The sequence below is a fragment of the Bombina bombina genome, chromosome 4 (genome assembly GCF_027579735.1).
Source record: "Bombina bombina isolate aBomBom1 chromosome 4, aBomBom1.pri, whole genome shotgun sequence".
Taxonomy (NCBI): Eukaryota; Metazoa; Chordata; class Amphibia; order Anura; family Bombinatoridae; genus Bombina; species Bombina bombina.
In genome coordinates, this window is record NC_069502.1 from 1,108,661,098 (window position 1) to 1,108,687,306 (window position 26,209).

Genomic DNA, 26,209 nt, shown 5'->3' on the forward strand with positions numbered 1-26,209 from the left:
AGATTTGTAAGGCGGCGACTTGGTCTTCGCTTCATACTTTTTCTAAATTCTACAAATTTGATACTTTTGCTTCTTCGGAGGCTATTTTTGGGAGAAAGGTCTTACAGGCAGTGGTGCCTTCCGTTTAAGCGCCTGCCTTGTCCCTCCCTTCATCCGTGTCCTATAGCTTTGGTATTGGTATCCCACAAGTAATGGATGAATCCGTGGACTGGATACACCTTACAAGAGAAAACAAAATTTATGCTTACCTGATAAATTTATTTCTCTTGTGGTGTATCCAGTCCACGGCCCGCCCTGTCATTTTAAGGCAGGTGTTTTTTATTTTTTAAACTACAGTCACCACTACACCCTATAGTTTCTCCTTTCTCTTGCTTGTCTTTGGTCGAATGACTGGGAGGTGGCAGTTAGGGGGGGAGCTATATAGACAGCTCTGCTGTGGGTGATCCTCTTGCAGCTTCCTGTTGGGAAGGAGAATATCCCACAAGTAATGGATGAATCCGTGGACTGGATACACCACAAGAGAAATAAATTTATCAGGTAAGCATAAATTTTGTTTTTCTTAGCAGAAAGCAGTGAGGTAAAAAATAGGCATGTGCAAATGTGCTGATAGTGCAATTCATTTGGTAAAATGAATAGTCCTGTGAAGATTAGTTTTGGACAATCGAAATTCTGTAATCAAATTTTATTTCCGGTTTATGAATGTTACTTTCGTTTTCGAATATTCATAATTATATTGAATTTCTACTTTCAAAATTTCTAATTTAACATTCGATTTAACAAATACTTTTTTTTAGAAGTTCTAAAGTTCATGCGGTAGGGAATTTAGTAAATTGATACATAATAGATACGGGTTCATATTTTTCTAATTAGAATATTGCATAATTTGAATATTAAATTTAAAGAGAGCATTAGAAATACTATTTTAACTGTATCGATTCGAATTTTTTTAATTCGACTATTGTATAATGCAAATTGATTTATTAGAAAAATTCAATATGAAAATTACATTTAAAGAAAGCATTCAACATACTATTTCATTAAACAAATGTTAGAATGTTGTACAAACATTCAAAATTGGAAATGAACAAACAAATGTGTTAAAATTAGCTTCATTTTTCAATATTGCAAAACATTCGCCCATCCCTAGTAAAAACAATATAACCTGATGTTAATACAGCAGTATTTGTGAACATTGTGCTTATGCTAATTCTACCTATCATGAGCATTTGCAGGAAGTAAGCACCTATCAACCAATTAGAAGAAAGTATAAAGCAGATGCTGCTGTATTAGCTTAAATCTACTATTTAAAAAGCATTTACTATGCATAAAGAAAATTTTCAACAGGTTTTAATGTTTCTTTCTTGTATGGATAATAGCAGAAATGTGAGTACACTTTAAAGTGGCATAAAGATGCAGTAGGAAAGCTGTCTAGTACATTATCTTATTGCGCAATTGCCTTCAAAGCATTATGGGGCCAATTTATCATGGCCCGAATGAGGCCAAATACATGAGGCTCACCGGAAACAGGAGTTAAGAAGCAGCTGTCTTAAAACCGCTGCTCCTTAACTCGTATGCCGCCTCTGAGACGGCGGACAGACATCTGCCCGATTGCATACGATCGGGTTGATTGACACTCCCTGTTAGCGGCCGATTGGCTGCAAATCTGCAGGGGGCAGCATTGCAGAAGCAGTACACCAGAACTGCTTGTGCAATGATAAACACGGTCGCCAGACACATGATAAATCGGCCCCTAAGATTTTACATATGTTTCCCACTGGTGATTTTGGAACTGAACACAACCACTGCGGACAACTAGTGCTGCTCTGGAGCCAACTTCAAAGTTGTATGTAAGCAATAGGGCGATAAGAAAATGTTCTAATAAATTAGGGTATTTTCTTAATGTACCTTTATATCGTTTTCTAGAGTGAAGCCTCCCTTAAAGGGACAGTCTACTCCAGAATTGTTATTGTTTAAAAAGATAGTTAATCACTTTATTATCCATTCCCCAGTTTTGCATAACCAACATAGTTATATTAAAAGGACAGTCTACTCCAGAATTGTTGTTGTTTAAAAAGATATATAATCCCTTTATTTCCCATTCCCCTGTTTTGCATAACCAACACTGTTATATAAAGTTACTTTTTACCTCTGTGGTTACCTTGTATCTAAGCCTCTGCCAACATCCACCTTATTTCAGTTCTTTTGACAGACTTGCATTTGTAGCCAATCAGTGCTGACTCCTAGGAGCTTCACGTGGCTGACCTCAATGTTATCAGCGAATAGAATGCGAGCTCAATCTGATTGGCTGATTGGATCAGCCAATCGGATTGAACTTGAATCTGATTTTCTTACCTTAATTCCGAATGGCTGATAGAATCCTATCAGCCAATCGGAATTCGAGGGACGCCATCTTGGATGACGTAATTTAAAGGAAACTTCATTCGTCTTTCAGTCGTCGGGCCAGCTGGATGTTCCGCGTCGGAAGAAAGAAGATTGAAGATGCCTCTTGGAGGAAGACTTCGCCCCGATGGAGGACCTCTTCTTTGCTGCTTGGATGAAGACATCGCCGGGATGGAAGACCTCTTCTTTGCTGCTTGGATGAAGACATCACCGGGATGGAAGATCTCTTCTTTGCCACTTGGATGAAGACATCGCCGGGATGGAGGACCACATCTGGATGAAGAGTTCGGCCCGGCTGGGTGAAGACGACTCAAGGTAGGGAGATCTTCTGGGGGTTAGTGTTAGGTTTTTTAAGGGGGGGTTGGGTGGGTTTAGAGTTTAGGGGTATGTGGGTGGTGGGTTGTAATGTTGGGGGGTGGTATTGCGTTTTTTTTTTACAGGCAAAAGAGCTGATTACTTTGGGGAAATGCCCTGCAAGAAGCCCTTTTAAGGGCTGGTAAAAGAGCTGGTTACTTTTTAATTTAGAATAGGGTAGGGCATTTTTTTTTATTTTGGGGGGCTTTATTATTTTATTAGGGGGCTTAGATTAGGTATAAGTAGCTTAAAATTCTTGTAATCATTTTTTATTTTTTGTAATTTAGTGTTTGTTTTTTTTTGTAATTTAGTTTAGTGTATTTAATTGTATTTTAGTTTAGATATTTGTAGTTTATTTAATTTATTGATAGTGTAGGTGTATTTGTAACTTAAGTTAGGATTTATTTTACAGGTAAATTGGTAATTATTTTAACTAGGTAGCTATTAAATAGTTATTAACTATTTAATAGCTATTGTACCTAGTTAAAATAAATACCAAGTTACCTGTAAATAATAAATGTATTAACCCCTAAAGCTAAGTCTAACCCTAACCCTAACACCCCCCTACGTTAAATATAATTTTTATCTAATGAAATAAAATAAATCTTATTAAATAAATTATTCCTATTTAAAGCTAAATACTTACCTGTAAAATAAACCCTAATATAGCTACAATATAAATAATAATTATATTGTAGCTATTTTAGGATTAATATTTATTTTACAGGCAACTTGTATTTATTTTAACCAGGTACAATAGCTATTAAATAGTTAATAACTATTTAATAGCTACCTAGTTAAAATAATTACAAAATTACCTGTAAAATAAAACCTAACCTAAGTTACTATTAAACCTAACACTACACTATCAATAAATAAATTAAATACAAATACCTACAAATAAATACACTAACTAAAGTACAAAAAATAAAAAAAGAACTAAGTTACAAAAAATAAAAAAATAATTTACAAACATTATAAAAATATTACAATTTTAAGCTAATTACACCTACTCTAAGCCCCCTAATAAAATAACAAAGCCCCCCAAAATAAAAAAATGCCCTACCCTATTCTAAAATAAAAATTGAAAAGCTCTTTTACCTTACCAGCCCTTAAAAGGGCCTTTTGCTGGGCATGCCCCAAAGAATTCTGCTCTTTTGCCTGTAAAAAAAACATACAATACCCCCCCAACGTTACAACCCACCACCCACATACCCCTAATCTAAACCAAACCCCCCTTAAATAAACCTAACACTAAGCCCCTGAAGATCTTCCTACCTTATCTTCACCACGCCAGGTATCACCGATCCGTCCAGAAGAGAGTCCGAAGTCTTCCTCCTGTCCGTGCGATGTCTTCATCCAAGCGGGGGCTGAAGAGGTCCATCATCCGGCTGAAGTCTTCATCCAAGCGGGGGCTGAAGAGGTCCATCATCCGGCTGAAGTCTTCATCCAAGCGGGGGCTGAAGAGGTCCATCATCCGGCTGAAGTCTTCTATCAAGCGGCATCTTCAATCTTCTTTCTTCCGGATCCATGGTCATCCCGCTGACGCGGAACATCCTTCCTCCACGACAAACTCCCGGCGTGGTGAAGTCGGCGGGATGACCATGGATCCGGAAGAAAGAAGATTGAAGATGCCGCTTGATAGAAGACTTCAGCCCGATCATGGACCTCTTCAGCTCCCGCTTGGATGAAGACTTCAGCCCGATCATAGACCTCTTCAGCTCCCGCTTGGATGAAGACTTCAGTCGGATCATGGACATCTTCAGCCCCCCGCTTGGGCTTGGATCAAGACATCGGAGGCTCTTCTGGATCGATCGGTGAACCCGGCGTGGTGAAGACAAGCTAGGGAGATCTTCAGGGGCTTAGTGTTAGGTTTATTTAAGGGGGGTTTGGGTTAGATTAGGGGTATGTGGGTGGTGGGTTGTAATGTTGGGGGGGGGGTATTGTATGGTTTTTTTTTTTACAGGCAAAAGAGCTGAATTCTTTGGGGCATGCCCCGCAAAAGGGCCCTTTTCAGGGCTGTTAAGGTAAAAGAGCTTCTCTATTTTAATTTTAGAATAGGGTAGGGCATTTTTTTTATTTTGGGGGTCTTTGTTATTTTATTAGGGGGCTTAGAGTAGGTGTAATTAGTTTAAAATTGTTGTAATATTTTTCTATTGTTTGTAAATATTTTTTTATTTTTTGTAACTTAGTTCTTTTTTATTTTTGTACTTTAGTTAGTTTATTTAATTGTATTTATTTGTAGGTATTGTATTTAATTAATTTATTGATAGTGTAGTGTTAGGTTTAATTGTAACTTAGGTTAGGATTTATTTTACAGGTAATTTTGTAATTATTTTAACTAGGTAGCTATTAAATAGTTATTAACTATTTAATAGCTATTGTACATGATTAAAATAAATACAAAGTTGCCTGTAAAATAAATATTAATCCTAAAATAGCTACAATATAATTATAATTTATATTGTAGATATATTAGGGTTTATTTTACAGGTAAGTATATAGCTTTAAATAGGAATAATTTATTTAATAAGAGTTAGTTTATTTCGTTAGATTTAAATTATATTTAACTTAGGGGGGGTGTTAGGGTACGGGTTAGAGTTAGCTTTAGGGGTTAATACATTTATTATAGTAGCGGTGAGGTCCGGTCCGGTCGGCAGATTAGGGGTTAATTATTGTAGGTAGGTGGAGGCGACGTTGGGGGCGGCATATTAGGGGTTAATAAATATAATATAGGAGTCGGCGGTGTTAGGGGCAGTAGATTAGGGGTACAAAGGTATAATGTAGGTTGCGGCGGTGTACGGAGCGGCAGATTAGGGGTTAAAAAAAATATGCAGGTGTCAGCGATAGCGGGGGCGGCAGATTAGGGGTTAATAAGTGTAAGGTTAGGGGTATTTAGACTCGGGGTACATGTTAGAGTGTTAGGTGCAGATTTAGGAAGTGTTTCCCAATAGGAAACAATGGGGCTGCGTTAGGAGCTTAACGCTGCTTTTTTGCAGGTGTTAGGTTTTTTTTCAGCTCAAACTGCCCCATTGTTTCCTATGGGGATATCGTGAACAAGCACGTTTTTGAAGCTGGCCGCGTCCGTAAGCACCGCTGGTATCGAGAGTTGCAGTGGCGGTAAATTATGCTCTACGCTCCCTTTTTGGAGCCTAACGCACTGAAAACGCAGCCATTCTGTGAACTCTAAATACCAGCGGTATTTAAAAGATGCGGGGGAAAAAAAGCATGCGTTAGCTATGCGGGTCGTTACCGACAAAACTCTAAATCTAGCCGATAGTTATTATATTATATATATATTAACTATATTAACCCTAATTATATTAGGGTTAATATATTTATTATATCATATATATTAACCCTAATTATATTAGGGTTAATATAGTTAATATTCGCCTAGATTTAGAGTTCTGCGTTAGCCGTCCTAACGCTGGTTTTTGCCGCCCGCTGGTATTTAGAGTCAGTCAGGAAAGGGTCTAACGCTCACTTTCCAGCCGCGACTTTTCCATACCGCAGATCCCCCTACGCCAATTGCCTATCCTATCTTTTCAATGGGATCTTTCTAACGCCGGTATTTAGAGTCTTGGCTGAAGTGAGCGTTAGAAATCTAACGACAAAACTCCCTCCGCAGAGAAAAGCCAGGAGTTAAGAGCTTTCTGGGCTAATGCCGGTTCATAAAGCTCTTAACTACTGTGCTCTAAAATACACTAACACCCATAAACGACCTATGTACCCCTAAACCGAGGCCCCCCCACATCGCCGCCACTCTATTAAATTTTTTTAACCCCTAATCTGCCGACCGCACACCGCCGCAACCTGCATTATCCCTATGTACCCCTAATCTGCTGCCCCAACACAGCCGACACCTACATAATATTTATTAACCCCTAATCTGCCCCCCCAACGTTGCCGCTACCTTACCTACAATTATTAACCCCTTTATCTGCCGACCGGACCTCACCGCTACTCTAATAAATTTATTAACCCCTAAAGCTAAGTCTAACCCTAACCCTAACACCCCCCTAAGTTAAATATAATTTTTATCTAATGAAATAAAATAAATCTTATTAAATAAATTATTCCTATTTAAAGCTAAATACTTACCTTTAAAATAAACCATAATATAGCTACAATATAAATAATAATTATATTGTAGCTATTTTAGGATTAATATTTATTTTACAGGCAACTTTGTATTTATTTTAACCAGGTACAATAGCTATTAAATAGTTAATAACTATTTAATAGCTACCTAGTTAAAATAATTACAAAATTACCTGTAAAATAAATCCTAACCTAAATTACAATTAAACACTACACTATTAATAAATAAAATAAATACAAATACCTACAAATAAATGCACTAACTAAAGTACAAAAAATAAAAAAAGAACTAAGTTACAAAAAATAAAAAAATAATTTACAAACATTATAAAAATATTACAACAATTTTAAGCTAATTACACCTACTCTAAGCCCCCTAATAAAATAACAAAGCCCCCCAAAATAAAAAAATGCCCTACCCTATTCTAAAATAAAAATTGAAAAGCTCTTTTAACAACCTAGATAATTGTAGGTATTTTATTTAATTAATTTATTGATAGTGTAGTGTTAGGTTTAATTGTAACTTAGGTTAGGATTTATTTTACAGGTAATTTTGCAATTATTTTAACTAGGTAGCTATTAAATAGTTATTTAACTATTTAATAGCTATTGTACCTGGTTAAAATAAATACAAAGTTGCCTGTAAAATAAATATTAATCCTAAAATAGATACAATATAATTATAATTTATATTGTAGATATATTAGGGTTTATTTTACAGGTAAGTATTTATCTTTAAATAGGAATAATTTCTTTAATAAGAGTTAATTTATTTTGTTAGATAAAAATTATATTTAACTTAGGGGGGTGTTAGGGTTAGGGTTAGAATTAGCTTTAGGGGTTAAAAAATGTATTAGAGTAGCGGTGAGGTCCGGTCGGCAGATTAGGGGTTAATGCTTGAAGTTAGGTGGCGGCGATGTTAGGGAGGGAAGATTAGGGGTTAATACTATTTATTATAGGGTTATTGAGGCGGGAGTGAGGCGCATTAGGGGTTAATACATTTATTATAGTAGCGGTGAGGTCCGGTCGGCAGATTAGGGGTTAATAAGTGTAGGTAGGTGGAGGCGACGTTGGGGGTGGCAGATTAGGGGTTAATAAATATTATGTAGGTGTCGGCGGTATTAGGGGCAGCATATTAGGGGTACATAGGGATAACGTAGGTGGCGGCGGTGTGCGGTCGGCAGATTAGGGGTTAAAAAATTTTAATAGAGTGGCGGCGATGTGGGGGGGGCCTCGGTTTAGGGGTGCATAGGTAGTTTATGGGTGTTAGTGTACTTTAGAGCACAGTAGTTAAGAGCTTTATGAACCTGCGTTAGCCCAGAAAGCTCTTAACTCCTGACTTTTTTCTGCGGCTGGAGTTTTGTCGTTAGATTTCTAACGCTCACTTCAGCCACGACTCTAAATACCAGCGTTAGAAAGATCCCATTGAAAAGATAGGATACGCAAATGACGTAAGGGGATCTGCGGTATGGAAAAGTCGCGGCTGCAAAGTGAGCGTTAGACCCTTACCTACACGACTCTAAATACCAGCGGGCGGTAAAAACCAGCGTTAGGAGCCTCTAACGCTGATTTTGACGGTTTCCGCCAAACTCTAAATCTAGGCGTATATTAACTATATTAACCCTAATATAATTAGGGTTAATATAGTAAATATAGGTGGCGGCGGTGTAGGGGGATTAGATTAGGGTTTAATAATTTTAATATAGGTGGCGGCGGTGTAGGGGGATTAGATTAGGGGGTAATACATTTATTATAAGTGGCGGCGGTGTAGTGGGATTTAGATTACAGACAAAAGAGCTGATTACTTTGTGACAATGCCCGCAAAAAGCCCTTTTAAGGGCAGGTAAAAGAGCTGATTACTTTAGGGCAACGGCCCGCAAAAGGCCCTTTTAAGGGCTGGCAATAGAGCTGTTTACTTTGGGGTAATGCCACGCAAAAAGCCCTTTTCAGGGCTATTTGTAGGGTTAGACTTAGGTTTAGTGGTAGGGATATTTTAGTATTTTAGTGGTTAATTAATTTAATATAGCTGGCGGCGGTGTAGGGGGATTAAATTAGGGGTTAATAATTTTAATATAGCTGGCGGCGGGGTAGGGGGATTAGATTAGGGGTTAATAATTTTAATATAGCTGGTGGTGTAAGGGGCTCACATTAGGGGGTAGGTAATGTAGGTGGCGGCGGAGTAAGGGGCTCACATTAGGGGGTAGTTAATGTAGGTGGCGGCAGGGTCCGGGAGCGGCAGTTTAGGGGTTAAATACTTTATTAGGGATTGCGGCGGGGGATCGCAGTTGGCAGGTAGATAGACATTGCGCATGCGTTAGGTGTTAGGTTTTATTTTGCAGTTCGCGGTTGACAGGTAGATAAACATTGCGCATGCGTTAGGTGTTAGGTTTTATTTTGCAGGTAGTTTAGGGAGTTACAGGGCTCCAATACACAGCGTAAGGCTTACTACGCCTGCAATTTGTGGCGAGGTGAAAATGGAGTAAGATTTCTCCATTTTCTCCACTTAAGTCCTTACGCTGTATATTGGATACCAAACTGCGCTGGTTTGGTATACCTGTCTATGGGCCAAAAAACTATGGCCGAAGGCAGAAATATACGAGCGTAACTTCTATGTTACGCCGTATATGTAATACCAAACCAGCACAAAATTTGGCGTCGACGCCTTTTGCGGGCGACGCTGCATATCGGATCGAGGCCTGGGTGAGCAAATTGTTTTCCTGTTTGAAATACATGCATGTAAGTATTTTAAAATTGAAATGCTGATGTTTTTCATGTAAATATTTTAAAAATGAAAATACAGATGTTTTTCAACTGTACCAGTAAGGATAATTGTAGCTACTATATAGCACATATGAACAAAATACACAAACCATGCAATAGGGCTGATTCTGTTGTAGCTTTATACTATTACTACAGTCTCACTAAACTACCACACAATTGCTTAATATTCATCAAATAACAAGTGTTATGAAAATTCCTGAGGCAACATTACAAATTTAGGGTCTTCTTAGTCGAATCTGTCATTTTCTTAGGTTAAGGAAAATATGCTATAATATATTCTAAACTTCACTATATTTAGAAAATGATTGCAGTTTTATTCAAAGGTCTTACAATTTGGTCATTGTTATCCGATTGTTTTTAAGACTGTTCAGACATAATGTATTTAACAATACAAACTGTCAACTTACTCAGACTTAATAATAATTTCATGCACATTTCCTTACACACTGGAATAACTGTTAATTTCCATATAGATCTGACAGCAAGTGTAATAAATAAATTCATGCATTCTTATTTTTTTCTGTAGAATATGTCAGCCAGAGGATCATCTTCACAGCTTCCTAAATCTTTTGATCCAGAGCCAGTAGCTAAATATGGCACATTGGATGTAACTTTTGACTATGATTCACAAGAACAGAAACTTGTAGTTACCGTGACAGCTGTTACAGACCTGCCCACTCATAACAGGACTGGGAATTGTAACTCTTGGCAAGTCCACCTTGTATTGTTACCTATGAAGAAGCAAAGGGCAAAAACTGGAATCCAAAGGGGACCCTGCCCTATTTTCACAGAAACCTTCAAGTTTAATCACATAGAGTCGGAAATGATTGCAAATTATGCAGTGCGATTTCGACTGTATCTTGTACGTCGCATGAAAAAAGAGAGGATAGTTGGTGAAAAAATATTCTACCTAACAAAGCTGAATCTTCAAGGAAAGCTGTCTGTCCCTGTGGTATTAGATTCTGCTTACAGCATCTCCGTAAGTAGTTTAAAAATCACTTTATAATGTCAACAATTAAAGGGGCACTGAAGTTAAAAGTGACGGTAAAATCAAAATGATACTTTCATGAATCGGATAGAATATGTCATTTAAAAAAAACTTTCCATTTCACTTCTATTGACAAAAGTTTTGTTCTCTTTGTATCTTTTGTTGAAGAGTTTATAGGAGCTCAGGAGTGTGCACATTTCTATGGCAGCTCAGGAGTGTGCACATTTCTTTCAAACTCTATGAGGCCCATTTATCAAGCTCCGAACGGAGCTTGAGGGCCCGTGTTTCTGGCAATCCTGCAGGCTCGCCAGAAACAGCAGTTGTGAAGCAGCGGTCTAAAGACCGCTGCTCCATAACCCTGTCAGCCTGCTCTAAGCAGACGGACAGACATCGCCACAATTCAACCCGATCGAGTACGATCGGGTTGATTGACACCCCCTGCTGGCAGCCGATTGGTTGCGAATCTGGGGGGGGGGGGCGGTGTTGCACCAGCAGCTCACAAGAGCTCCTGGTGCAATGCTGAATCCGCATTCAGCGAGGTCTGTCGGACCTGATCCGCACTGTCCGGATCAGGTCCGACAGACCTTTAATAAATAGGCCTCCATGGCAGCAGTGTTTTGAACATTGTTTGTTAGCAGTTATACATTGTTGCAAACACTGCTGCTATAGACTTCTAAAGACACATGCATGCTCCTATGAGCCTACCTAGATTTTCATCAAAGGATACCAAGAGAACAAAAGACGTTTGTAAACAAAAGTAAATTTGAAGGTTGTTTAAATTCTCATGTTCTACCTAGACCAGGAAAGTTTTACATAGGAATATTTTACATAGAGCATGCAGCTTTACACAACCTTCCAGATTGCATCTATTGTTACATATGCTTTGTTCTCTTGGTACACTTTGTTTTAGAGTAAACCCAGGTAGGCTAAAGAAGCTTGGGAGTGTGCATGTCTCTAGCACTCTATGGCAGCAGTGTCTGCAACAATATTAGTAGCAACTTCAAGCAAAGGTAAGCTTTAGAATGATACACAGAATAATGTTTTGTATTGGTTGCTTAAAGAAGCATGAAACACAAAACTCTTTATTTCCTGATTCAGAAAGAGCATACAAATTTAACCAACTTCCAATTTACTTCTACTATAATTTTTGCTTTGTTCTGTTGGTATCCTTAGTTGAAGAAGCAGCAATGCGCTACTGTGAGCTAGCTGAACACATAACATAAACCAATGAAAAGAGGCATATATGTGCAGCTACCAATCAGCAGCTAGCTCCCAGTAGTGCTTTCTGCTTCCGAGCCTACCTAGGTTTTTTTTTCAACAAAGAATTGCAAGAGGACGAAGCAAATTAGATAATAGAAGTAAATGATAAAGTTGGGACAGTTCTAAATGGCTCACTCGACTGTGAAAGCAATGATCAGGAATAGCATTGTTAAGTCTTGGGGGTAGATTTATCATAGTGCGAGCAGACATGATGCAGCGTATCATGTCCGCTGCATATGCGCTGTTGGCATTTATCATTGCACCAGCAGTTCTATATTTAATATTTTTTAATGATAAAACATGTATTTCATATTAAAATTTTATTTTCTATATAGAACAAAAAAATCCTTAAATGCTCGATTATTTCTCCCAATGTATGTATTTTCAGCAGAGATATGCATACATTGTTAGCAGCATTCCTTTGTGAAAAACAAATGACTTGTACTGTGTAGGGTTTCACGCTCCTATGACCTAATCCAGTAGTATGGAGCCATTGTTTTGTGTTTTATATGTTATGTTACACACAATACAAGATACAAACATATGTGATAGAGAAATGTCCACAGGACAGTTGTTTTATGCTAAGCGGTGCTAATGGAAAGACAATACATCACTGTCATTAATCAGTAAGGCTTACGCGTTTTGCAGAGATGTATCAATTTTATGGTTTAGCCAATAGATTGTCGTCCAGATGTTCTCTAATCTTCAAGCACCCCAACAGGCCAGATATGAAGAATTCCTTGTCTGGGCTCAGGGATTTAATCACAATGAACAGCCCAAGGAAGGACATACTTGACTAGAGTTGAGAAATGCATTAGTAAAGACTTTCACAACTCGTGTAGCTTAAAGGTACATAAAACCCAAAAAATCTATTTTGTGATTTAGGTAGAACATATAATTTTAAACAACTTTCCTGTTTACTTCTATTATCAAATTTGTTTAATTCTCTTGGCAGCATTTGTTAAAGAAGCAGCAATGCACTACTGGTTTCTAATTGAACACATGAGTGAGCCAATGACAATCGGTGTATATATGCAGGCACCAATCAGCAGCTAGAACCCAGGTTCTTTGCTACTCCTGAGCTTTCCTAGATAAACCTTTCAGCAAAGGATAATAAGAGATGGAAGCAAATTAAATAATAGAGGTAAATTGGAAAGTTGTTTAAAATTGTATGTTCTGTCTAAATCATGAAAGCTTAATGACTTTACTGTCACTTTAAGTGTTTGTGTGTATAGGCTCCATTTATTAAGCTGTGTATCCAGCTTTTGAGCCCCATCAGTGCAGGCTTGTGTGAGACCTCTTCTAATTAAAGGGACATTCTAGTCAAAATTTAAATGTAGATATATGAATTACATCTTAGAATAGAAACGTATTTGCAAAAATGCTTCCAGTAAAAGTTATCAGTGTTTTAGTGTTAACATTTTTCTCTGCACGTGCATGTGAAGCATAGCTAGATATTCTCAGTGCACCAGCATTTTAAGTTCTGCAACTGCTAAGACTGCCAGTGGGGCTTGTATCATATCAGCTATCAACAAATTGAGCAATTTCCCAGTTGTACAAGCACTTTAGGCTCTCTGAGCAAGTGCTGGTTTAAAATGCTGGTGCATGATGTATAATTAAATACAATTTGAAACGTAGCTATAGCCTTTTTTTGCTAATACAAGTATATTTCAAAAATGCTTCTATTCAAAACTGAAATGCATCCATGTAGATTTCTGTTTTGGCTGGAATGTCCCTTTTAACCTTTCTGCCCGCTCAATGGTGGCAGATTTAAATAATCCTGGACAGATCCGACTGGGATGATTGACAAGCCCTGCTCTTATACAATAGGTAAAGTAACATCAAGGGGCGTGGCTGCAAAAGCATTTGCTTGTGCAATGATAAATATAGGCATTAGACATTCTTATAGAAAAGTAGGACATTTATAGTAAAATAATTGTCTTAAATCAAATTTAAAAAATAGGTCAACCCTGAGCTTCTTTCTTAAAATAATCAACATTTTGTTATCAAATTTAAGTACTTTTGCAGTTATTTTACTGAACCGAGAAATTCCCCTTCTTTTCGCATTTAATTGAGAACTTAGATTATTGTGTTTATCTATGTTTTTTTCACAATTAGTAAAACATCTTCCAAATTCAAGGATACTTAATTCCAAGCTTCGGTATATTAAGTCTGAAGGAAGTTGTGCATTTGATCTTACAAGGCAATAAACTCTGTAGGTAAAGAATGTTTTCAGCTGTATGAAGGTTTTAAACACATTTTCAAATAAAATAATAATGCTTTCCCAGGCAGAGAAGATTATTACTAGCACAGGAGACAAGGGTATAAAGTCACATCATGCTCCAATCTAACCTAAATATAATGTAGCAGAATAAACACATTTACAAAGCATTTACCCTAAAACTGAATAACTATGTAAATAAGTGTTGGATAAATTACAGCTGACATGGTGTGACTTGAAAAAGCTAATATATCAATAATTATTGAGAATGTAGTTGGTAAATATATTCTCACAGAAATACATAGTTATCTTTAATGCACAAAATAAACACATCATATGCATACTTACATATGCCTGTAAATGTCTAGGATCGAAACACAGATATTAAATAAAATGATCTGGATAAAGATGTTGAATAGTAACTTGGGTAAAAGTTTTAGCCTAGTACTCCATTTTAGGTAAACGTTAAGATATGATATTAAAGTTAAAAAGACTCCAAATAGCAGCTACCATAAAACCGTAAATTATTTAAAAAATAACAAATGTTTTAATGCTAATTCCTATATAAATCTAGTGGGAATGTAATCCTGGTCAACATAAAATATAAAAAACAAACAAATTAACTTCCTATTAATTGAGAGGTGAACTATACACCACTCAAAATTTCTATTTTTCTGTTTTTGTGCAAAGGTTAAGTAGGAGGAACCTAAGGGCTTTATGTAGTTGGGTGTTAATATATTTATATGTGACATGATTTAGGTTGGAACCAAAGCATCATCTGTTTAAGATGCCTTGGATGGAATAAAAAATCCTTTTCTTTCTTAAGATATGGAGAGTCCACTACATAATTCCAATTACTAGTGGGCATATCACTCCTGGCTAGCAGGAGGAGGCAAAATGTCACTCCCCTACCCATAATCCCCAGTCATTCTCTTTGCCTCTGTCAAAGGAGGAGGTGAAGTTTGGTGTCTGAAGAAATTAATTCCTTTTTGGGTACTTTTCCCTGCAAGCAAGGATTTGGGTTTAGCTGAGTCCACGTCAATCTCTTCAGTAGAGTAGTAGTTGCTTTAAAGCAGTTAGGAGGTTCTTACTTTGTTTCCTAACATTTTGTCATAGAAAGCCAGAGTGGGTGACTCTGTTCTTTCTTTTTTCTACACGTCTCTGTAAGGAGTATGTGTCCTTTCACGCCTTGTGAGCGGTCTTCCTGCCGGACAGCAGTAAGTGCTTTGTCTTCTAGGTACTGGAGGCTTGCATTTCACAGAATATGGTGGCAATATTTTATTGGGACACACTTATCCTTTGTTAAGGATTTAAACTTGGCAGAATACAGGCACTTATGTGACAGAGACTTAATGGTTAATATCTTTCATTGTGTGGGGAGGATTAACCTATTTAATTTATATTTTTATCATGTGACTCTTTTTGATCTTTAGTGTCAACGGCTGTACTTTCAGTTTATTTCCGTCTTAATATAAGGAGAGTTCACTGCATCATTCCTTACTGTTGGGAAATACTGAAACCTGGCCACCAGGAGGAGGCAAAGACACCCCAGCCAAAGGCTTAAATACCTCTCCCACTTCCCCAATCCCCTAGTCATTCTTTGCCTTTCGTCACAGGAGGATGGCAGAGAAGTGTCAGAAGATTTGGAGTAGTTCCTTAGGAGGGGTATCTGCCCTTCGATATGGGACTGGAGTTTTAAGTAGCCTTGTCAGCCTCTCAGTGACACGAAAGTTAGAGTCTGGAGATGTAGGTAGAGTCTTTCTACGAAACCATCCAGACTGCCTGCTAGCAACTCCTAAGCAATCAGTGTTGACTGCCTGCTTGTTTTCTCACTCAAGTCCATGTCAGGAGCGATGCTACAAGACTGTCACACTTGAGAGGCTGTGTTTCTGTTCCACAGCATGGATTCTGGTAAGATCGTTTTCATTTTTTCATATGTTGAAAACGCTAGAAGACAGGGTCACAGTGTGGCTCCTTTTATCTTAATAGAATCATGGCTTAATATCTCCTGAGGGGGATTATTGAACAGTGGGGATTAATCAAATGTGATGCTTTGATTTTATGCTCCTTTATGCGTGAGATTTTATTGGGCTCATAGACTGTTATGCGGCTGGAACACACAGGTTTTTACTTTCACTTTGAGTGATGTGCAGCTTGTAGCTTGGCACGCCTTTTCTCATAGCAGGGGTGGTCCTACCTTGAGCACCATGTAGCTTTTAGGAGAAGACGCTATTTCTCTGTATTGTCTGGGTCTTGGAGGTGGTGAGTGCCCCATCCTTTGGGAGTATAAAGGTGACGTTTTTAAAAAATAAAGATCATTTATTTTCTGTGTCCTTCTGTTATTATCTTAAGCTATGGTGGATTCTGATATATTAGAGGGTACTCCCTCTGTTCCAAATAGTAATACCTGTTTATATTGTGAGGAGGCTTTGGTATGCCCACCCTCTCAGTTATGTTCCACATATCTTGACAACGTTATTCGGTCAAAGAAGGTTAACCCTTTTTGTACCACTGGGCCGTCCACCTCTGAGGACTCACCATCCCGTGAGGTGCATACCCAACATTCATCTCCTTCTACACATGCAGCTTCCCGTAGCACTCTTAATCCTCCATCTTTAGGGGGCACTTTACCGCCAGATTTTACCGCACAGTTACAAACGTCAGTGTCTGCGGCCCTCAGTGCTTTACCTCACCCTGCTAAACGCAAGTTAAAGGTTAAACATAGCTCTCTTGCCACAGGCTCAACATGTAATTTATTGGAATTTACTGCTCTGTCTCAGTTATCCAAGGATGAGTTGCACTCTGAGGCTTCAAAGGATGAACTTTCTGGGACAGAGTCTGCTGCCCCTCTAAGCCTCCTGCTGCGGAGGAATGAGCCTTTAGATTTAAGATTGAACACTTACTTTTTCTTCTAAAGGAAATCCTGTCTACATTAGAGGTTCCAGAGGCTAAGCTGCCTAATGAATCTTTAATTCCTAAATTAGAGTTTACGTGGACAGGGTAGTGCCTTTAACTTTTCTTATGCCTGTAAAGATGGCGAACATTATTAAGAATGAATCGGACAGAATTGGATCTTCCTTATCCCCTTTGTCTTCCTTTAAAAAAATTATTCCCGGACTCTCAATTGGAGTTGTGAGGTTCCGTCCCTAACGTGGATGGCGCTATCTCCACACTTGCCAAACGCACTACTATCCCGCTTAAGGATAGCCCGTCGTTCAGAGAGTCGATGGATAAAATAAAGGAAACTCTTCTAAGAAAAATGTTTCAACATACGGCATATTTGTTTCAACCGGCAGCAGCTGCTGAAGCAACTACCTACTGGTGCGACTCCTTATCAGATCTAATCGAGGTGAAGGGTCCCATCGACGTTATCCAGGAAAGAATTAAGGCCTTGAGAATTGCTAATTCTTTTATCTGTGATGCAAACATGCAGATTATTTGCCTAAATGCTAAGGCTTCTGGCTTTTCGGTTCAGGCCCGTCGGGCACTCTGGCTGAAGTCCTGGTCTGTGGATATGACTTAAAATCCAGACTTCTTTCTCTCCCCTTTAAGGGAAAGATTTTATTTGGTCCAGGCCTGGACTCCATTATCTCCACGGTTACTGGGGGCAAGGGTACCTTCCTACCGCAAGATAAAAAGAACAAGTCTAAGGGCCAAGTTTCTAATTTTCGTTCCTTTTGTTCTGATAAATCCCAACGACAGCAGTCCTCTGCTAAGCCTGAGCAAACCCAGAGTACTTGGAAGCCGGCTCAGTCCTGGAATAAGTCCAAGCAGAGCAAGAAGCCCGCCGAGACTAAATCGGCATGAAGGGGCTGCCACCGAACCAGCTCTGGGTTGTGTAGGGGCAGACTGTCGCTCTTTTCAGACACTTGGTTCAGGGACGTGCAGGATCCATGGTTCCTGGAGGTCAAAGCTCAGGGATACAAGATAGGCTTCAAGTCTCATCCACCCAGGGGCAGATTTCTCCTCTCAATCCTGTCTTCCAGACCAGAAAAGAGGGAAGCCTTTCTGGGGTGCGTGCAGGATCTGTCCTTCTTAGGAGTCATTGTCCCTGTGCCTATCGCAGAAAGAGGTTTGGGATACTATTGAAACCTTTTCATGGTCCTAAAGAAGGAGGGAACTTTCCGCCTGATTCTGGACCTAAAGTGCTTAAACAAATTTCTAAATGTTCCCTTGTTCAAGATGGAGATGATGAGGTTCATCATTCCCTTAGTTCAGGAAGGACAGTTCATGACCACTATAGATCTGAAAGATGCTTACCTTCACGTTCCAATCCACAAGGAACACTTCCAGTTCTTAAGGTTTGCGTTCCTGGAACAGCACTTCCAGTTCATTGCACTTCCGTTTGCTCTAGCTATTGCTCCAAGAATTTTTACGAAGGTTCTAGGGCTCTTCTAGCCATTGCCAGATCCCGGGGTATAGCAGTAGCTCCCTACTTGGAAGATATTCTGGTACAAGCACCATCTTTTCGTCTGGCGGAGGACCATTCGGAATCTATTCTCTCTTCTTTGATCTCATGGATGGAAGATAAACCCAGGGTGGAATTCCTGGGTACTATAATAGACTCCATATCCATGAGGATATTTCTAACAGACCAGAAATGTTGCAAGCTAGCTTTGGCATGTCTTGCCATCCGGACCTCCTTAAGGCCCTCTGTAGCTCAGTGTATAAAGATGATTGGTCTCATGGTGTACAGCATGGACATCATTCCCTTTGCCAGGTTCCGTCTCAGACCGTTGCAACTGTGCATGCTGCGGCAGTGGAACGGTGATCATTCGGATCTGTCTAAACAGATTTCTCTGGACAACCGATCAAAAGAATTGCTCTCTTGGTGGCTCTATCCAGATCATCTATCCTGAGGGACATCCTTCTTAAGACCATCCTGGGAGATTGTGACTACGGATCCAAGTCTATCAAGGTGGGGAGATGTTTGGGGTGTCAAGAAGCCGCAGGGCCCGATCAATTCTGGAACTTTGGTCAATCTTCAATGCTCTGAAGGCTTGGCCCCTTTTGGGTTCGTCCCAGTTTATCAGATTCCAATCAGACAATATAACCTTGGTGGCTTACACCAACCACCAGGGGGGAACGAGAAGCTCCCTAGTAATGAGGGAAGTATCTCAGATTCTGGAGTGGGCAGAGGCCCACAGCTGTTCGCTGTCAGAGATCCACATTCCGTGTGGGGACAACTGGAAAACGGATTTTCTCAGCAGATAATCCTTCCATCCGGGGGAATGGTCTCTCCATTCTGAAGTGTTTGCGGACATATGCAACAGGTGGGGGATGCCGGAGATAGATCTCATGGCGTCCCGTCTCAATACCAAGCTACCCAGATATGGGTCAAGGTCCAGGGATCCTCAGACGGGGCTAATAGATGCATTAGCAGTGCCTTGGAGGTTCAGTCTAATTTACCGTTTCCCGCGTTACCACTCCTTCCTCGTGTAGTGGTCCGCATCAGGCAGGAGCAGGCATCAGTGATACTGATTGCTCCATCATGGCCGCGAAGGATGTGGTTTGCGGATCTGGTGGGGATGTCATCTCCTCCGTGGAAGTTATCTTGTTGTAGGGATCTGCTGGAACAAGGTCCTTTTGTTCATCAAAATCTAGATTCTCTGAGGCTGACTGCGTGGAGATTAAACGCTTAGTCCTAGCCAAGAGAGGTTTTTCTGAGAGAGTTATTGATACTCTCATTCAAGCTTGTAACTGGTTGCTCGTCGCATCTATCATAAGGTGTGGAGAACCTACTTATTCTGGTGTGAAGAGCGTGGATTTTCCTGGCATAAAGTTAAAGTTGCTTGGATCCTATCGTTTCTCCAGGATGGACTGGAGAAGGGCCTTTCTGCCAGTTCCCTGCAGGGACAGATTTCGACCCTTGCGGAGGTTCCAAATGTACAGTCCTTTTGTTAAGGCTCTGACTAGGATCAGACCTGTGTTTAGATAGAATGCTCCTCCTTGGACTCTAAATCTTGTTCTTAAGGTTTTGCAATGGGCTCCGTTTGAGCCTATTCATGAAGTTGACATTAAATTGTTGTCCTGTAAGGTTCTTTGTCTACTGGATATTGCTTCCAGATTGCTGCCTTGCAATGTCAGCCTTCTTATCTGGTGTTCCATTCTGATAAGGCTGTCCTACGTACTAAGTTAGGTTTTCTTCCTAAGGTTGTGTCAGACCGCAACATCAATCAAGAGATTGTGGTTCCTTCCTTGTGCCCCAATCCTCCTTCTGCGAAGGAATATTTGCTTCATAATTTGGACGTGGTTCGCACCTTGAAGTTCTATCTTCAGGCTACTAAGGATTTTAGACAAACTTCTTCCTTGTTTGTGTTCTATTCCGGGAAGCGTAAGGGTCAGAAGGTCTCTTCGACTTCCTTATCTTTTTTGGTTAAGGAGTGTTATCCGCTTAGCTTTTGAGACAGCAGGACATAAACCTCCTCAGAGGATTATGGCTCATTCTACTAGAGCAGTGGCTTCCTCTTGGGCCTTTAAGAACGAGGCCTCTATGGATCAGATTTGTAAGGCGGCTACCTGGTCCTCCTTACATACTTTTTTTTAAAATTTTACAAGTTTGATGTTTTTGATTCCGCTGAAGCAGCTTTCGGGAGAAAGGTTTTGAAGGCTGTGGTGCCCTCAGATTAGGGTCCGCTTCTCTTTTTTTCCCTCCCGTTATCATTCAGTGTCCTCTAGAGCTTGGGTATTGTTTTCCCAACATTAAGGAATTAGGCCGTGGACTCTCCTTATATTAAGAAGGAAAACATCAATTATGCTTACCAGATAATTTAATTTCCTTCTGTATAAGGAGAGTCCACGGCCCCCGCCCGTGTTCTCCAATGGACGACCCTCTAAATTATGTTTTTCTTCTGGCACCATATATACCCTAAAATTTATCCTACTGTTCTTTGTTCCCTCTGCAGAATGACTGGAGGAAGTGGGAGATGTATTGAAGGCTTTGGCTGGGGTGTCTTTGCCTCTTTCTGGTGTCAGGTTCAGTTATTCCCAACAGTAAGGAATGATGCTGTGGACTCTCCTTATACAGAAGGAAATTAAATTATCTGGTAAGCATAATTTGTTTTTTAGGCACTTTCAAGTTTAGCAGCACACTCTTACAGAGAACGATTCTCACTAGGATCGTTAAGTTATAAGCTTTTATCTAGAGTTACGCTTCTGGTATTTGCCACCTCTGTCAGTTATATTGAGGAACGCGCGCTTTTGTGTGTGGAGCAGTTTTCCTTTGGCCGATCACGTGACTTGCTGCACTTCCACTTACAGTGTATAAACGGAGCAGCGGTTTGTGTCTCAGCTGTTTCCAGAGTGCTCTGAAATCTTTCTGCTGCAGTTTAATTTTGTTTTTCTCAGAGGGGTCAGGTAAGAGCACCTCAGTCTATCTGAGGTGTGAAGGTGGTCTTTTAACAGTTTAACAAAAAACCTGAAGTTTGATTCCCTGGGGGAAAATTATTCTTACATTTTTTTCTTAAAGTGACAGTGTCAGTTTTCATTCTTGTGTCATTCCAACTATTTTTGGGGGACCATGTCTTTTATGGATATGGAACAGGAGTCAGCTTTTATGAATAAATGCTTATTGTGTCTAGAGGCCCAAATTGTTATCTCTATGCAATTTTGTTCCTCATGTTTAGAAAAGACATTGAAATGTAAAGATAAACTTCTTTTTTCTGAACCTAATGTCTCTCAGGATAATGCTGTTCAGGCAATGCCACAGCTTTTTCCTCAGACGTCCCAAGCCTCAGTGGTGTCATATACAGTGCCCTGCAGTTCCTCTCAACCTCCTGGAGGAATTTATTTGCCATCAAATTTTGCTGCTCAAGTATCGTCTGTGGTATCAGCGGCTTTATTTGCTTTTCCCATGTTGGGGAAGCGCAAGAGGAAATCTAGAAATTTAAAAGAGAAAAAGGGTTTAAAGGGAAGTGCTAAAACAAAGCCAAAGGTACTCACTCACTTAAAAAATATATACAATTTATTATAACATATAAATATAACATAAAAGGGACGTCTCCCCAAATGACACTGTAAAAAAATCTTATAGGACATATAAAACAGGAGATCCTAATAAGAACCGCTATATGTAGAATTTATAAAATTATATTGCACACTAAGTTATCGGCTCTAAAACAAATAGTTAAAATAAAGTACAGTAAGAGCCCATGAAATTGATGAATATAAATACCACCAGGCTGCCAAAGAGAGTTAATAAGGTAGATCTGCCGGTTAAATGTATTCTGAAAACTCCACACTTCCTCAAGAGAAATAAATGACCAGCATATTTACAAAGTTATTAGGATTAAAGTTCTTGGCAATTTACTTTACCCAAGATCTCCTGATCGTCTGCAGCACACCTTCCCTGTTCGGTATCCCCCTCGAGTAGATCCGACTGGGGTTTCTCGGCGTCTGACGTCACTGAATAGAGTTCCGGCAAAGGGAAGCGGCCAGAGCTTTGCGTTTATTGTAACATTCACCGGTGCTATTCTCTCACATCCACCCTGCACTTAGTGCTAAGATGCATGCAAGGGTGTATAGAGGTATTGTAGATAGATGTTGTAGAAAGGTAGGCACTGTGGTGAATATTCCAACTTCATTCAAACCACAAAGCATATATTAAAAGTTCCAAATAAGAAAACAAGTTCCAATTTCTTATAACCCGGGTTAAGTTAAAGGAATCCAAAGGTAGTAGATGTATTGCACATATGCCAAAAAGTAGTCCTGCCTTCACAGCCGACGCGTTTCGCCCTCTTAAGGGCTTTAGAGGATTAAGGCTCTTAAACTAGCCAATACCTTTATTTCTGATGCTAACATGCAAGTTATTAGACTGGAAGCCAAGATGCCTGGCTTCACCGTCCTAGCCAGCAGGGCGTTGAGGCTAAAATCTTGGTCAGCTGATGTTACCTCCAAGTCCAAGCTTCTGGCGCTTCCTTACAAGGGTAAAACCTTGTTTGGACCTGGTTTGGCAGTAATAATTTTTGATATTACAGGTGGAAAAGGGTATTTTCTACCACAAGACAAGAAGAACAGACCTAAAGGACGTCAAAGTAATTTTCGTTCCTTTCGTAACTTCATAGGTCAAAAGTCTTCTTCTCCCTCTTCCAAGCAGGAGCAGTCCAAGTCGTCTTGGAAGCCCAATCAGTCTTGGAATAAGGGAAAGCAATCAAAGAAACCCTCAGCTGAGTCTAAGTCAGCATGAAGGGTCGGCCCCCAATCCGGGATCGGATCAAGTGGGGGGCAGACTTTCCCTGTTTTGTCAATCGGGTCTAGGACTCTATTCAAATCTGTTCTTGGTTCCCGAAAAAGAGGGAACTTTTTGACCCATTTTAGACCTTAAGTGCCTCAACAAGTTTCTCAGGGTATTGTCCTTCAAAATGCAACTATTTGTTCCATTCTTCCTTTGGTCCAAGAGGGACAGTTCATGACGACCATAGACCTGTAGGATGCGTATCTTCATATTCCTATCCACAGGGATCATCAAAAGTTCCTTAGATTCGCCTTTCTAGAGAAACACTTTCAGTTTGTGGCTCTTCTGTTTGGCCTTGCCACAGCTCCCAGAAATTTCTCAAAGATTTTGGAGGCTCTCTTGGCAATGATCAGGTCTCGGGGTATTGCAGTGTTGCCTTACCTGGACGACATAATGGTTCAGGCGCCATATTTTCAACAAGCAAACTCACATACAGAAATCTTGTTGCCTTTTCTATGTTCCCATGGATGGAAAGTGAATCTGTAAAAGAGTTCCCTTGTTCCAGCTACAAGGGTGGTTTTCTGAGGGACAATAATAGATTCCCTATCTATGAAATTTTTTCTGACGGAGGTCAGAAAATCCAAGATTCTTTCTTCTTGCCTCTCTCTTCTGTCTACTGTTCTGCCGTCAATAGCTCAATGTATGGAGGTAATTGATGTGATGGTCGCTTCCATGGACATCATTCCCTTTGCTCAATTCCATTTGAGAGCTCTGCAGTTATGCATGCTCAGACAATGGAACGGAGACCATTTGGATCTGTTTCAGAGGATAGATCTAGACCAGTCAACAAGAGACTCTCTCCCGTGGTGGCTTTCTCAAGACCATCTGTCTCAGGGCACATGCTTCTGGAGACCTTTCTGGGTGATTGTGACCACGGACGCAAGTCTGCTAGGCTGGGGAGCAGTCTGGGACTCGTTAAAGGCACAGGGACTGTAGACTCGGGAGGAGTCTGCTCTCCCCATAAACATCTTGAAGTTGAGAGCGATTTACAATGCTCTGATGGCTTGGCCACAATTGTCCTTAGCCCGGTTTATCAGGTTCCAGTCGGACAACATAACCTCAGTGGCTTACATCAACCACCAGGGAGGTACTTAGAGTTTCTTATCCATGAAAGAGGTGTCTCGGATTATTCAGTGTGTGGAAGCTCACAATTGTTGTCTATCTGCCATCCACATTCCAGGAGTGGACAACTTGGAAGCGGATTTCCTGAGCAGACTTTTTATCCCGAGAAGTGGGCTCTCCATCCGGAGTTGTTCTCCAGGTTAACTCTCAAATGGGGGGTGCCGGAGTTGGATCTGATGGCGTCTCGGCAGAACGCCAAGCTTCCAAGGTACGATTCAAAGTCAAGACATCCGCAGGCAGCTCTGATAGATGCTCTGGCGGTTCCTTGGGTGTTTGGTCTAGCATCTCACTTTGGGCTGTATATTATGGCTAATACATACTTCTAACCTGTGGAGATGATTGCCTGAGTTTGATCCAGGGGTATATTTATATTCCCTGAGCAACTCACATTTAGGTGCATACTATATATAGCGCACAAAGTATTATACCCAGTTATAACATTAATCTGTGTAATACTCTAATATACAGTGTATAATTTTATAACCACTAAGAATATTATACTCTAGTGGAAGCTATTTAGAAATCAAACACCAGGCAAATGACATGCAACTTTATTATCCATTGACGATAATTGATACAAAGTTAGTTGCCATTGTTTAGGTACACAGTAACTCCATGCTCTGAATTCATGGTAAAGTTTATGTTACCATTTACACATAACGTTTCACTTTATATTCTATAGTAGGCTGTACAAATTATAGCCATTATATACCTTTAGCCTGTGGAGAATATCCTTTAAGCATGATCTAAGGGCACACTAACAATTCATTAACATGTATATAGAAGTGCAAAGCTCACGCAGTGTGTAAGGTATCATATATAACCAACATACTATATTATGTAATATTTAACTGTAAAGTGACCAGTGGTATAAACACATTCACTTAATTCCTGAGCAGGCATTTCCTTGGTAGAATTGTTCTGGGATATAGCCCACAGTAGATCATAAACATACCTTTCATTGTTAAGGTTTACCATGAATCCCCTGTATGCCGTAGATAATACCTGAATAATAATTCTAAATAAGAAATCACAATTTTCTACTATCTACCTCTTTTGGTTGAAATCCACTTTTACTTGCTGCAACTGATTTTATTGTGTGTTACCCTTTTTAAATATAACTAATAAAGTTGATATGTTTTAAAACCTATATACACTAAGCCCAGATGTACGAGGGCAGAGTGATTAGTATCCTGTCCAGCTTTCTTGCTGGAATTCTTCTTGTCTATGTTTCTCTTTCATACTCAGCACCTATACACATTCTATATATTAAGATAATATATGAAATTATTTATATCTAAATATAGTGTCCCCTCGAATTAATAAGGGTGGTGCCATTGTCTATTTCTTAAACTTTGTTTGGTCTAACATACCTGTTTCCTCAGGTTGCGCTCCTTCCACGAGTCATTGCTCGTATCACAGGAGAGAGCATTGGTAATTCTAATAGCTCCTGCATGGTTTTGCAGGATCTGTTATGCAGATCTAGTGAAGATGTCATCACTGCCACCTTAGAGGTGGCCTCTGAGGAAGAACCTTCTAACTCAGGGTCCGTTCCTCCATCCAAATCTCGTTTCTCTGAAGCTGACTGCTTGGAGATTGAACGCTTATTTTTGGCTAAGCGTGGGTTTTCTGAGTCGGTCATTGAGACCATGATCCAGGCTAGCAAGCCTGTTACTCGAAAAATTTGCTATAAGGTATGGTGTAAATACCTATATTGGTGTGAATGTAAGGGCTACTCTTGGAGTAG

At 39.7% G+C, this 26,209-nt stretch overlaps 1 protein-coding gene across 1 annotated transcript in view; it reads left to right on the top strand.

Moving 5' to 3' along the window:
• SYT14 (synaptotagmin 14) overlaps nt 1–26,209 on the top strand; it is a 511,604-nt gene that overhangs the window by 314,994 nt on the left and 170,401 nt on the right. The window contains exon 4 of the mRNA XM_053712745.1: nt 10,166–10,618. Within this exon, the coding sequence (XP_053568720.1) occupies nt 10,166–10,618 (453 nt within the window). The remainder of the gene's footprint in view (nt 1–10,165; nt 10,619–26,209) is intronic.